Consider the following 15,061-nt stretch of genomic DNA (forward strand, 5'->3'; position numbering starts at 1 on the left):
GGTAAACACCGCAGTTGCGGACATTTTGTAACCTAAAATGATGTTATGATAAGCTTTAATAAAGGGCCCGGTCATTTGCCCCGCCCCCGGCCCGGCTCTGACTTGTTCCGCCACTGTCACTGATGTCACTGTTTGCGCTGCTTAACGACATCACGTGACGTCCACCCACTTTCGCTAACTCCACCCAATGTGTCCACCCACTTCCAGCCAGCACGGTTCAGCGCGGTTGTAGTCGAAATGCAACTTCAATAGCTCCGCTCAGCCCGACTCAGCTCGACTCAGCACGGCACGGCTCAGCCACGTTTGTAGTGGAAAAGCGGCATTTGAGTAACGTTGTAGAGGTGTTTAATTTAGTGAAGGCAATATCCGATGCTGTGGTATGCTCTGGCCCCATCCCAATGTGGCGTGGCGATATAGCTTACAGCAGGTTATGGTCACTGAACTGCTGGTTGTCCAGGTGGTGCTCTGAAAACAGTGTGGGCTTTATAGATAATTAGGCTAATTTTGAGGGCACTGCTGGCCTGTTAGGGCAGGACGATATCCATCCCACTCGGGAAAGTGCTGCGCTCATTTCTTGCAGCATAGGTCATAGTTTCAGAACAGTTCTAGTTAATTTCTGACAATCCAGAGCCAAGGCCAGGGAGCAGAAGAACAGGCTAAACCGACTGTCTGCTAGCTGCACAGAGTCATCACTCAGGGTCCACTGCATCGAGACTGTCTGTTCCCCGAGCTAAACAAAAAAGTAGAAATATTCAGAGAGTTTGTTCCAGTAACCTAATCAATATAAAATTAGATCATACTTACTGTACAGCCGCTGCCAGCACCTTTGATTTAAAGGTGGGGCTATTAAATATTAGATTTCTTGCATCTAAAAGCACTAATGGTTAATGAACTGATTACTGATCAGGAGTTTAATGTACTGTGTTTAACTGAAACATGGATTAAGCCAAATGAATATATAGCGTTAAATGAAGCTAGTCCTCCTGGATACAGTTATATACACCAGCCTCGTCTAACTGGCAGAGGAGGCAGCGTCACGGTTATTTATAATGATTATCTAGGTGTAACACAAAAACCTGGTTATAAATTTAATACATGTGAAGTTCTTCATACTAATATAATGTATGTAGCCTCAAAAACTAAGTCTACCCAGTTAATTCCATTACTTATTATTTACAGGCCCCCGGGGCCATATTCTGAGTTTCTTTCTGAATTTGCAGATTTTATCCCAGACCTGGTTATTTCCTTAGAGAAAGCTTTAGAGATTTTAATATTCACTTCAATAACCCAAAAGACCCTTTGAAAACAGCGTTTGTGTCCATTTTAGATTCAGTAGAGGTTAATCAGAGCGTCATAGGACTGACCCATAATGGTGGTCACACTCTTGTTCTAATACTAACATTCAGGTTAAACACAGAAAATATAGTCACACTTCCACAGTCTGAAGTTCTCAGATCATTATCTCATCTCATTCAAATGCCTGAGTAATAATATATGCACCTCACCGTGCTACTGTATTAAACGTACATTCACATCAACTACTGCACAGAGTTTTATAAATGATCTCCCAGAATTATCAGCTTTGTTTGGGTCACTGTCAGCCCCTGCAGAACTTGATCAGGCAACTGAATGCTTAGAGTCAATGTTCCGCTATACTTTAGATAACGTAGCTCCTTTTAAAAGGAAAGTGATCAAAGAGAAAAAATTAACACCCTGGTATAACGATGACACTTGCACTTTAAAACAGACCACTTGAAAATTGGAATGTAAATGGCATCAAACAAAATTGGTAGCATTCAAATTAGTGTGGAAGGAGAGCTTCCTGAAGTATAGAAAAGCTCTAAGTGCTGCTAGATCAACATACAGTATCTCTCCTCCCTAATAGAAGATAACAAAATTAATCCTAGATTCCTAATACTGTAGCAAAATTAACCAGGAATAAGTCCACTATAGACACATGCACATCTGCAGTATGTAGTAGCAATGACTTCATTAATTTTTTTAAATGACAAAATTGAAAATATCTGACAAAAAATTCAAACTACTAATTTAAGGTCAGACAATTTAAGTGACCCCCGTAGTTAACAATATAAGATCAGCAGTATCAGATCAGCAATTAGAATGTTTTACTTCCTCAGAGAAATCGAATTACCTTCATTAATCTCCGCATCAAAATCCTCAACTTGTGTACTAGATCCCTTACCTACACATCTATTCAAACAGATAATACCTTAAGTAACTGAACCACTTCTAAAAATAATAAATTCTTCTCTTAGGATCGGCTATGTACTCAAATCCTTTAAACTAGCAGTTATCAAACCCCTGATTAAAAAAAACTGACCTTGATCTCTGTCAGCTGTCCAATTATCGGCCAATATCAAACCTCCCCTGTATCTCCAAGATCCCTGAAAAAGCTGTCGCACGGCAGTTATGCTCATATTTACATACGAATGACATCCATGAAATGTATGAGTTAGGATTTAGACCTCATCATAGCAGAGAGACAGCACTGGTTAAAGTAGTAAACGACCTACTGTTGGCATCTGATCAGGGCTGTGTCTCGCTGCTTGTGTTGCTTGACCTTAGTGCAGCATTTGATACCACTGATCATTCCATTCTTCTGGATAGACTAGAAAATGTTGTGGGAATTAAGGGAACAGCCCTCTCCTGGCTTAGCTCTTATTTAACTGATCACCATCAGTATGTTGATGTAAATGGTGATTTTTCTAGACATACTGAGGTAAAGTTTGGTGTTCCACAAGGTTCTGTCTCGGGTCCACTGCTTTGTTCTTTATATACGTTACCTCTAGGTGATATTATTCGTAAACATTGTATTAGTTTCCACTGTTATGCTGATGACACACAGTTGCATGTTTTTGCAAAACCTGATGAGAGACACCAGCTTAATAGAATTGATGAATGTGTAAAGGACATTAGACACTGGATGCTTATTAACTTCCTTTTGCTTAACTCTGACAAGACTGAAGTACTTGTACTAGGACCACATGCAGCTAGAATTAAGTTTTCTGATTACATAGTAACTCTGGATGGCCTTTCTGTTTCTTCACATGCAGCAGTAAAAGACCTCGGAGTGATTATTGACCCCAGTCTTTCATTCAAAACTCACATCGATAACATTACCCGGATAGCTCTCTTTCATCTCAGAAATATTGCTAAGATAAGAAATGTAAATGTCACTACACAATGCAGTAAAACTAGTTCATGCTTTTGTTACCTCCAGGTTGGATTATTGTAATGCCTTACTGTCTGGATGTTCCAATAAGTGCATAAACAAGCTCCAGTTAGTTCAAAATGCAGCAGCAAGAGTCCTTACTAGAACTAGAAAATGTGATCACATCACCCTGGTCTTATCCACACTGCATTGGCTCCCAATCAAATTTTGTATTGATTATAAAATACTATTATTGACCTTTAAAGCACTGAATGGTCTCACGCCACAGTACCTGAGCAAACTTCTGGTCCTTTATGACCTGCCACGCCTACTTAGATCAAAAGGTGCAGGCTATCGGTTGCTACCTCGTATAGTGAAGGCTACATTGGGGGGCAGAGCCTTTTCTTACAAAGCCCCACAGTTATGGAACAGCCTTCCGAGTAGTGTTCGGGAATCAGACAGTCTCAGCATTTAAGTCTAGGCTGAAAACGTGTTTAATCAAGTCTTTTGTTAATTAGTGTTTATGAGGTAAAGGAGTAGATCTGGAGGGTCCTCAGACATAGTGTGTTTTGGTAAACTGGGATGTATGGATGCTGTCAGTCCCCCACTTGCTTGCTCACTCAAGTTTGTTGACGGTGCAGTGGCTGGCTGCTTTTTGTCCTGGGGCACCCTCATGCCTGTGTTACCTTCTGGCTCTCCCCTTTTAGTTATGCTGTCATAGCTAGTTTTGCTGGAGTCCCTGCTTGCACTCAGCACAAAATGTATACTGTTTCTACTTATTCAGGTGACATTAGGCATACCCAACAACCTGTTTTTTCTCTCTCTTCTTACAGCAGCCTCACAAGGCGTACAAGGACTAAAACTCGCATGCTGAAATATCAGGTCCATGCTTGATACAGCAGACAGTGGTTGCCCAGAACGACACTCCACATTTGCAGCACACAAACTCTTGCTTCTGAATATTGACATTGCTGCTCTCAGCGAGATATGCTTCCCAGGGGAAGGCAGCCTTCAAGAACAGGGTGCCAGCTACACCCTGTACTGGCTAGGAAAGCTAGACACTGAGAGATGCCTTTCAGGCGTTGGCTTCATGGTTGCTTCCAAGCTTGTAAACCTGCCAACCGGCCACTCTGACCTCATCATCTCCATGTGCCTTCCACTGCGTAACAAGCAGCATGCCACACTTCAAGCAGATCCTGCAGAAAAGGACAAGTTTTACACGGATCTGCGCAATCTCGTAGAGAACTGTCCTGCAGATGCAAAGGTTATCATCCTCGGTGACCTTAAAGGAACAGTCCACCATACTTCCATAATGAAATATGCTCTTATCTGAATTGAGACGAGCTGCTCCGTACCTGTCCGAGCTTTGCGCGACCTCCCAGTCAGTCAGACGCAGTCAGACGCGCTGTCACTCCTGTTAGCAATGTAGCTAGGCTCAGTATGGCCAATGGTATTTTTTGGGGCTGTAGTTAGATGCGACCAAACTCTTCCACGTTTTTCCTGTTTACATAGGTTTATATGACCAGTGATATGAAACAAGTTCAGTTACACAAATTGAAACGTAGCGATTTTCTATGCTATGGAAAGTCCGCACTATAATGACAGGCGTACTAACACCTTCTGCACGCTTCGGCAGCGCATTGATACGGAGCTCCGATATCAATGCGCTGCTGAAGGTGTTAGTACGCCTGTCATTATAGTGCGGACTTTCCATAGCATAAAAAAATCGCTACGTTTCAATTTGTGTAACTGAACTTGTTTCATATCACTGGTCATATAAACCTATGTAAACAGGAAAAACATGGAAGAGTTTGGTCGCATCTAACTACAGCCCCAAAAAATACCATTGGCCATACTGAGCCTAGCTACATTGCTAACAGGAGTGACAGCGCGTCTGACTGACTGGGAGGTCGCGCAAAGCTCGGACAGGTACGGAGCAGCTCGTCTCAATTCAGATAAGAGCACATTTCATTATGGAAGTACGGTGGACTGTTCCTTTAACGCCAGAGTAGACCAAAATTCAGAAGCCTGGAGAGGTGTACTTGGCAAGCATGGTGTTGGAAACTGCAATGACAATGGGCACCTTCCGCTAGAGTTTTGTGCAGAGCACCAACTCACCATCACCAACACCATCTTCCAGCAGAAAGGCAGTCTGAAAACAACCTGGATGCCTCCTCGGTCTAAGCATCGACACCTCATAGACTATGTAGGTGTACAGGGTGTAGCTGGCACCCTGTTCTTGAAGGCTGCCTTCCCCTGGGAAGCGTATCTTGCTGAGAGCAGCAATGTCAATATTCAAAAGCAAGAGTTTGTGTGCTGCAAATGTGGAGTGTCGTTCTGGTGCACCAGAGTGATGTACAAGACATCCTACACACTCAAGTGATGCCCAGTGCAGAGTGTCATACCGACCATCTTGTCCGCTGCAAACTCAGGCTGCACATTAAACCCAAGCCAAACAGAGGAGGCGCCCCGAGGAAGAAATTCCAGGTTGGCAACTTCCAGTCAGCCGAAATGAAAGCTGAATTCCAGGAAAATCTTCAAGCTAAGCTTGAGCATCCCACTTTGTCTACTGATCCCTCTCCAAAAGTGTTTTGGGAACGCCTGATAAGTGCTATTCTACAAACCTCTGAGAAAGTCCTAGGGTTCTCTACAAAGAAGAACAGAGACTGGTTCAATGAAAACAACTAAGAAATCCAAGAATTGCTGGTGAAGAAGAGAGACGCCCACCAAGCTCATCTTTCTCAGCCATCCTGTCGTGTGAAAAAAGCAACCTTCTGTCTTGCATGCAGCAACCTCCAGCGCAAGATTCGAGCGATCCAGAACGAGTGGTGGCTCAACTTCGCAGAGAAAACTCGGTTTTGCACAAACACTGGTGACTACAGGTGGTTTTATGAAGCCCTGAAAGCAGTGTACAGCCCTTCACACCAGGTCCAGAGTCCCTTGCGCAGTGTAGATGGCCAGGTGCTCCTCACAGACAGGACATTGATTCTGAAGCGGTGGTCAGAACATTTTCAGGGTCTCTTCAGCGCCAACCGCACAGTCCCAGACTCAGCAATTCTTTGCATTCCTCAACAACCAGTGGAAGCTGAGCTGGATGAGATTCCAACCTTAGAAGAAACAGTCAAGACCATAAAACAGCTAAAGAGTGGCAAGGCAGCAGGAGTTGACAGCATTCCACCGGATGGCGGTCCAGCGTTGCACACCAAACTTCATGAGCTCTTTGTCTGTTGCTGGGAGAAAGGAAAACTACCACAAGACATCTGCAATGCAGTTATCACCACCCTGTACAAGAACAAAGGGGAAAAATCTGACTGCTCCAAATACAGGGGGATAACCCTGCTCTCTGTTGCAGGAAAAATCCTGGCAAGAGTTCTACTGAACAGACTAGTGCCCACCATTGCAGAAGCACACCTCCCTGAGACCCAGTGTGGCTTCAGAGCCAACCAGGATACGAGTGACATGGTTTTTGTTCTCAAGCAGCTCCAAGAGAAATGCAGGGAGCAGAACAAGGGTCTGTATGTGACATTCATTGATCTCACGAAAGCGTTCAACACTGTGAGCAGGTCTTTGTGTAATCATGGAACACCTAGGATGTCTCCCAAAGTTTCTCAAGATGGTCATCCAGCTGCACGAAGATCAGCATGGCCAGGTCAGACACAGCAACGACCTTTCAGAGCCATTCCCAATTGGCAATGGTGTCAAGCAGGGCTGCATTCTCACGCCAACACTTTTCACCATTTTTTTCAGCATGATGCTCCAGCAGGACACAGATGATCTTGACAATGAGGATGGTGTCTATATCCGTTACTGTACTGATGGCAGCCTGTTCAGCTTGAGACGATTACAGGCCCACACCAAGATACTGGAGCAACTCATCTGTGAGCTACTCTTCGCCGATGCTACTGCCCTTGTTGTTCACACAGAGACAGCCCTTCAGCGTATTACATCCTGCTTCACAGAGGCTGCTCAGCTCTTCGGCCTGGAAGTTAACTTGAAGAAGACACAAGGGTAATTCCGCCCCAAATCACCAGATTTAGAAAAATGTTCACCACTGACCATCTCAGATTTGCTTCATACTTTCTGGAAATATTGTCAGTGTGCCCAGTAAATAGTGTACAAAATTTTAGGCTTGTACCTTCATTAGTTTCTGAGATATAGGGGCTTATAAAAAGGGGTATGGCCCCAATTTCACTGTTAAAACGCGTGCTACAGAAAACGGACCTAAATTCCATAAGTCATTACTTTTAAACTATTCATGCAAGATGCATGAAATTTTCAAGGATTGTTCAATGCCAGACACCTTTAAATACTAAAATAGAAAGTTCACAGTTCAATATTTGCCAAGTTATGGCTTGCTGAAAATCATTAAAAAAAAATGTGCTTTGGAGCAACTTTGATGCCCCATATCTCCACATTAAAGCACACCAGAGCTTTCAAATTTTCTTATTTATTACTCATGTTATAGTACTCTTTAGGCAACTAGGTGTGTGTTCAAAAGAAATCAAACTTTCTGATTTATTAGGCTTTAAAACAAACAAACAAAAAAAAAACATTTTGCGCCTATAATTCAAATGCATATTACAAATGTATGACAAGGTCTACCATAAAAACAATTATACCACTGGAAAGAGCTTGCTTTGATTAGCAAATGCACAAAATATGAAGTTGGTACCCTAAACCAAACTATAAATATTAAGGTATCAAGTACGGCATGTTTTACGATAGAAGGAAATGCTGTTTTAAGGCATATTACAATACAATTACAAACCTACAGTGTAAGAAAAATAAAAACAATTTATTTGAAGAGCTTAAACAGTGTATTGATTTGCTTTTCCACATCAGATGGAAGTTTATACTGCCTGCCAGTTGATTTAAGTGGGGCATCAATGATTTTCATGACATGCACCAGAGAGACCCAACAGTTATCCTCTCTCCTGGGCCAGCTGTAAATCTGAGAGGGACCCTGAGGATGCATAAATATTACTTGTACATCTTGTTCTCCTCTGATAATGTACGAATGTTGCCTATCCACCACTGTCTGTCATATAAACATACAACATATTTACTTGAGTTGAGCCGGATACTCGGCTGAAACGAGTATCTGGTACAGATAAAGCACTTTTGCCGAGTACGAGTATTATACGAGTAATACGAGTCAATATCTGTGCTTGGACTGAATGAAAATCCTCACACAGCGTTACAGCGCCCTTCCCCTACACACACCGCTCTGCTCACTCACACAGAGAACAGCTCTCTGTCTCTCTCTCTCTCTGCCAGTCGTCGAAGTTTTTTTTTTTTTTTTAACCGTCAGTTGGCTCTAACCAGTTTTATTTTACTTCATGCACTGAGTGTCTGACACTTTCTAGGTAGTAGTGGTATAAATAATATTACAAAATAAGCTACACACACACACACAGTGTGAAAATAAAAAAAAATAAAAAAAAATTAAAAAAAAAAAAACACACTGATCATAAAAAAAAGTTAAAAATGGAAAGTTATGTTGAGTATGAAAACTCTTGTTCATTACATTTCATAATTGCAACCGCATGTGGTGTATTTATTGTTGCAAAACTTGTTCTGTAAATAGCTCATTTGCTATCGTGATCAAAACCATTGATCTGAAGCTCAATGCTGATGCTGTCCTGTAAATAGTTTTCTAATCAGCAATAAATATAACAATTTCTGATCAACCCATATCAATTGCATGCTTAAAATAATATACTGGTTAAAGCCCCACCCGTTTCAAGACAACCAGACCCACTTCCGGGTTAAATCCCACCCACTCCTGGGTTAGGCCCCGCCCACTCCTGGGTACGGATACAGATAATTCATATGGTTAACAGATAATGCTGTACTTGCTCATCCCTAATATTTACCAGGAATTGTATCTGCCAAAGAGACTGCTGATTTAACAGGGGTTTTATGCATTACTTGTGGCCGATTCCCACTCATATCCACAATGAAGCTAGGACTACCTGACACCCTGCTGACCTGCAGCTGGTTGGACATGATTGGAACGAATGAGTGGTTGTCTCTTGTTCCAGGAATAGTAGCTGACCTTGAAAATCTTGTCTCCAATGCTTTTCCACTCTCTATAACTTCCCCTGTACCAACCCAGATGAAATGGATGTTCTTGATATGTTTTTCTGCCCACAAAAACAGATCAGATGGAGTTAGTATGTGATCACTCTTGACTGCCTGTAAGCTAGCTCGAGCTGCTGACCGCTTTACAGTGCCTCCAATACCATCACAGGGTGATTTACCATGAGAAGTGGCAAAGAAATGCCATTCTGCCAAAAGTCCAAAATCATCTCATTATCTCTAGCCGCTTTATCCTGTTCTACAGGGTCGCAGGCAAGCTGGAGCCTATCCCCCAAAATCATCTGCATGCTTTATTAGACTTGTGAAATTTTTATAGTTTTTGTATTGGGCTGCTGAGCAGTCACTGAAGTAAATGACCTTTTTCAGCTGGGGATGTAAATGGCATACACATGGTAAAACCTTTTTTAAGAATGCATGCACGGCCACTGTATCATGCTTAAGGCAGTCACTTATTATGCAGATAGAGATGCATTTCGTTACTTTTGTACCATCTTCATTCTTTGCTCTAATGTACACTGCAAATGGATGAAGAGTGCATTGGCTGTTGTCCCAGTGGTATCCCTGGGCAGAATCCTGTACACAGAATGAATGGTTTTCGGCAAAATCCAAAAGCATAATCCGCTGACAGATTTTCCTTCGAATTCTTCAAATATCCACTCTGGTGTTTGGCAATGAAATGTCTTACTAGTTTGTCTGCTAGTAGATTATATGCCTTAAAACAGCATTTCCGTCTATCGTAAAACATGCCGTACTTGATACCTTAATATTTATAGTTTGGTTTAGGGTACCAACTTCATATTTTGTGCGTTTGCTAATCAAAACAAGCTCTTTCCAGTGGTATAATTGTTTTTATGGTAGACCTTGTCATACATTTGTAATATGCATTTGAATTATAGGCGCAAAATGTTTTTTTTTTTTTTTAAGCCTAATAAATCAGAAAATTTGATTTCTTTTGAACACATACCTAGTTGCCTATAACATGAGTGATAAATAAGAAAATTTGAAAGATCTGGTGTTTAAAGGTGTCTGGCATTGAAGAACAATCCTTGAAAATTTCATGTACCGGTATCTTGCATGAATAGTTTAAAAGTAATGACTTATGGAATTTAGGTCCGTTTTCTGTAGCACACGTTTTAACAGTGAAATTGGGGCCACACCCCTTTTTTTAAGCCCCTATATCTCAGAAACTAATGAAGGTACAAGCCTAAAATTTTATACACTACTTATTGGGCACACTGACAATATTTCCAGAAAGTATGATGCAAATCTGAGATGGTCAGTGGCGAGGCCTCTGGTGATTTCACATGGATTGACCCAGATGTTTTCCATCAGCCTGCACTTTGGGAAGAGTACTGCCCTCCACACATCACCACTGGTGAGACAGAACTGAAGACGGTCCATCGGTTCACCTACCTGGGGTGCACCATTTTTTCAGATGCCAAGATCGACAAGGAGCTCGACAGCAGACTAGCCAAGACAAACAGCGCGTTTCGCAGACTGTACAAAAGAGTCTAGAACGAGCACCTGAAAAAGAGTACAAAAGTCAGTGTGTACAGAGCCATTGTATTGACCACCCTCTTGTATGGCTCCGAGTCATGGGTCACCTATCGACATCACCTGCGACTCCTAGACCGCTTCCATCAGCACTGGCTCTGACACTGTCCTCAACATCCACTGGAATGACTTCGTCACCAACGTTGAGGTCCTCCAGCAGGCGGAAGTCACCAGCATCGAGGCCATGCTGCTGAAGACGCAACTATGCTGGGCAGGGCACATCTCCAGCTTGGAGAATCCCTGCCTGCCTAAAGGCCCGGTCCCACTGCACTTACGGATGCAAAGAGGATGTAAAACGTAAAAAAATCTTTGCCATCCGTTGGAAAACGCTATGCATCCGTTGTGTACTCATTGCATACGTGCTTCATACGCTCTATCCATCGAGCATCCGTCCACTGTGATTTCATCCGCGCAAAAAGTTTTGAGCTGCACAAAACTTTTAGAACGGATGAACTTTCCGCCGTGTACGATGTAAATCCGCGACATATACGAGCAACAAACGTTCTATGTCCGTTATCATCCGTTAAACGTCTGCTGTATCCTCTCTGCATCCTCTGGGCATCCTCGCAACTCACATCCGCTGCAGCTGAAAACGGAAAGAGGGAGGAAAGATAAGGTACATGAAACGTCTATTCATCGTTAGTAGCACGGAAATAGAAAGGATGTAAGCGTATGCATCTCGTATATAAAGTATTCAAAACGGACAAAGCGTTTATATCTGGGATGTATCTCGTATATTGAGGATGTCTGGAGTATGTAGAAGGACAACTAGCGGACAATCGGTCTGCATCCGATATACATCCGCGCAACATGCCCTTTGTTTCCGTTAGGCGTACGTGATGCAGCCCCTTCACCCGCTATGCATCCGCTCTTTCTGCTATGCGTCCGCTTCTCAGTTATCACCGGTAACCCCTTCGGAGCGGTCATCCACTTCCATCCGCTAGGCTTCCTATGAACATGCGTTTAACATCCCCGCTATATACTACCCACGTCCGTTCTTTTCCGTTCTGTTTTCGCAAATTTTCGCCAATTTTGTCCATTTCTGGAGCGGATGAAAACGGATAGAGCCACCCCCGAAATTTTGCTCGTCCGCTGTGTCCTTTTTGCATACGTTTTGTGTCCATCGGCCAGTGGGACCGGGCCTTAAGATTGCGTTGTACAGCAAACTCTCCACTGGACACCATGACAGAGGGGCACCGAAAAGAGATACAAAGACACTCTCAAGAAATCCCTTGCTGTCTGCCATGTTGACCACCGCCAGAGGTCTGACCGAGCCACTGACCGCAAGGCCTGGTGACACATTGTCCACCAGGCTGTCTCCTCCTTTGAGAACTCCTGCAGGGCTAGCCTTGAGGATAAAAGAAGAAAGGGGAAGAACCAGATGACAGCACCAAACCCAGAACAGACAATTTTTCCCTTGCAGCCACTGCAGTTGGACCTGCCTGTCCCACATTAGACTCATCAGCCACCAGCGCACCTGCAGTAGATGTGAACAGCCCCCTTCGTAATCTTCGTTCACGAAGCCAAGCCATGATATAACTGTTCAGTAAAAATTGGCTGCCAAGTGTAGAACATTATACATGAGATCTCGTATATAATACTGCAAATGGAAGCATTTCCACAGAGCATAAAACGACTTGTCAAAAAACGTCATCTTGAACAGTTTACTGGAACGGCTTACTCGAAAAAATCCAGTCAACATGCAGATGTGCTAAGATCAAATAATAGCAGGTTGAGAGGAAAATAACCCACAGTGTTCCCACACAACCCTCACATTCACTACTGGAGTGATGGTCCATGCTAAAAGCATTTAAAAAAAAAATAAACAGCACGTTCTACTCTTTTTTTTTTTATTCTCCCATATCACTGTAGTAAGTGGTTGGAAACCTTAAACGTTTTAGCTAAACTGTAAATGTTGGCACCTTTGACTGTTCCGTGTAAACAGTATGGCGAGCTCACCCATTGATAAATCAGCTTGCCCCACTCTTCAGGTCTTCGCCACATGATCAAACAGCGCGTTTTGTTTTTATCCATCCATTCCAGGTTCCCTGTGGTCAGAAGCAACAGTGACAGTGCTGTTTTAGAAACTTGCTTGGACCAGAACCTCTGGACATTGTTGACATAAGATTTTGTTTGGAGTAAACACAACAATTCAAAAGGAATTACCGAGTCTTCAGCTCACCTTTTTTCCTCAGTTCCTCAAAGACAACTTGTATGGCCTCGACAGAAAGTTTTCCTGAATAGCTCAAGTCAAAGTGAATATGAAGGAAGCTTTCAGAAAAGCATTACTTCAGACAATATTAAAAGATCGACAACATAGAGGGGTCACATTAATTTCACCTAGTGTGCCATTACTTAATCGATTTATGTTCATATGATGAATATGTTGTTGTAAAAGTGTCTTTACACAAGTGAGAGTTACACTTTGAGTGTTAATGCTGACTCCTGTTATAAGAGTGTCTAAAATGTAAAAGAAAACATGTACAGTGGTGCTTGAAAGTTTGTGAACCCTTTAGAATTTTCTATATTTCTGCATAAATATGACCTAAAACATCAGATTTTCACATAAGTCCTAAAAGTAGACAAAGAGAACCCAGTTAAACAAATGAGAAAAATATTATACTTGGTCATTTATTTATTGAGGAAAATAATCCAATATTACTGTGGCAGCGGGGGCGTGGTCAAGCGCCGGTCTGTGACAGGAGGGCGGAGTTGGGGAAGGTAAGTGGCAGAATCGCTCCACCTGAGTGTAATTAACCTGTGTTTTGTGTGTTCTCCCCAGTAAACCGCGCCCTATTTAAGGAGGGAGAGTGAGAGCGGAGGGGAGCTTGCCAAGAGGAGATTACCGAGTGTACGTGTGTGTGAACCTCTGAGTGTTGCTTATTGTATGCCTGACTGAAAAGTGCGGCAATAAAAGCGCGATCTTTATCCTGATCTCTGTCCTGCCGTCTTCTGTGCTCCACCCACACGTTAAACCCGCTACAGTGGTGCTGAAACCTGGGAAGGTGGAGCACCTGTCCTGCAGCCCCATGGAATCCTCCCCATTCGCGGATTTGGTCCACGCCCTCGCCACGGCTCAGCAGAGCCAGCACCAGGCACTCGTCACGCTCCGGAAGGAGCAGGAGCGCCGCTTTGAAGCCCTGGTGCTGGCTCAACAGGAAGACCGAGAGGCGTTCCGGCGCCTCCTCGCGTCGGCGGGGTCCACCAGCGTCCCGGCCGCGGGCCCATCTCCCCTCACCTTGACCAAGATGGGCCCGCAGGACAACCCCGAGGCTTTCATCGCATTGTTCGAGCAGGTCGCCGAAGCCTCGGTGTGGCCGATGGAGCAGCGCGCGGCGCGCCTCCTCCCCCTCCTGACAGGAGAGGCGCAGTTAGCCGCACTACAGCTCCCCGCCGACCGGCCTACGCCGACCTTCGCCGGGCTGTCCTCCAGCGCGTGGGGCGCACACCGGAGAAGCAGCGCCAGCGCTTCCGCGCGCTGGGAATGGAGGAAGTCGGCAGCCCGTTCGCGTTCGGCCAGCAGCTCCGGGACGCCTGCTGGCGGTGGCTGAGGGCCGAAGATCGCGACGCCAAGGGAATCATCGACCAGGTGGCGCTGGAACAGTTCATCGCCCGCCTACCCGCCGGAACCGTGGAGTGGGTCCAGTGCCACCGCCCGGCGTCGCTGGATCAGGCCATGGGACTGGCGGAGGATCATCTGGCGGCTGTCCCGGTGGCAGGACAACGGATGACGTCGTCTTCTCTCTCCTCTTCCCCCTCCTCCTGTGTCCCGTCCTCGCCCCATTCCCCCACCACGGAGGCAGGGGCCGGCTCCACCCCAGCCGGCCCGCCGCACCCGTGGTGCCCTCCCGTTTCTCCCTGCTGTGTCTGTCTCTCCCCCCCCCTCAGGTGAGTGACCCTCAAAACACAGTTGCAGAGGGGAGGCCCGGGCCGGTTTGCTGGCGCTGCGGGGAACCGGGCCACCTGCAGCAACAGTGTGCAGCGATGGAGGTGGGGGCGGTGGTGCGGATCCCCGACGCGCCAGAGGCTGCCCTCGATCAGGCCGGAGCATATCGCATACCGGTAAGTGTACAAGGAGCGACATATCAGGCGTTGGTGGATTCGGGTTGCAATCAGACCTCGATCCGCCAAAGCCTGGTGCAAGACGAGGCATTGGGGGGAGCACAAGGGGTGAAGGTGTTGTGTGTGCACGGGGATATTCACAGCTACCCGTTGGTGTCGGTCCACATACAT

At 44.8% G+C, this 15,061-nt stretch overlaps 1 protein-coding gene across 1 annotated transcript in view; it reads right to left on the reverse strand.

Moving 5' to 3' along the window:
• The window catches only part of vps25 (vacuolar protein sorting 25 homolog), a 40,690-nt gene that overhangs the window by 13,061 nt on the left and 12,568 nt on the right, over positions 1 to 15,061 (reverse strand). Inside the window, exons 3-4 of the mRNA XM_060939459.1 lie at positions 13,011 to 13,064; positions 12,788 to 12,876 (exon numbers count right to left, since the gene is read on the reverse strand). Of these exons, the coding sequence (XP_060795442.1) occupies positions 12,788 to 12,876; positions 13,011 to 13,064 (143 nt within the window). The remainder of the gene's footprint in view (positions 1 to 12,787; positions 12,877 to 13,010; positions 13,065 to 15,061) is intronic.

This window comes from Neoarius graeffei, chromosome 14 (genome assembly GCF_027579695.1).
Source record: "Neoarius graeffei isolate fNeoGra1 chromosome 14, fNeoGra1.pri, whole genome shotgun sequence".
Taxonomy (NCBI): Eukaryota; Metazoa; Chordata; class Actinopteri; order Siluriformes; family Ariidae; genus Neoarius; species Neoarius graeffei.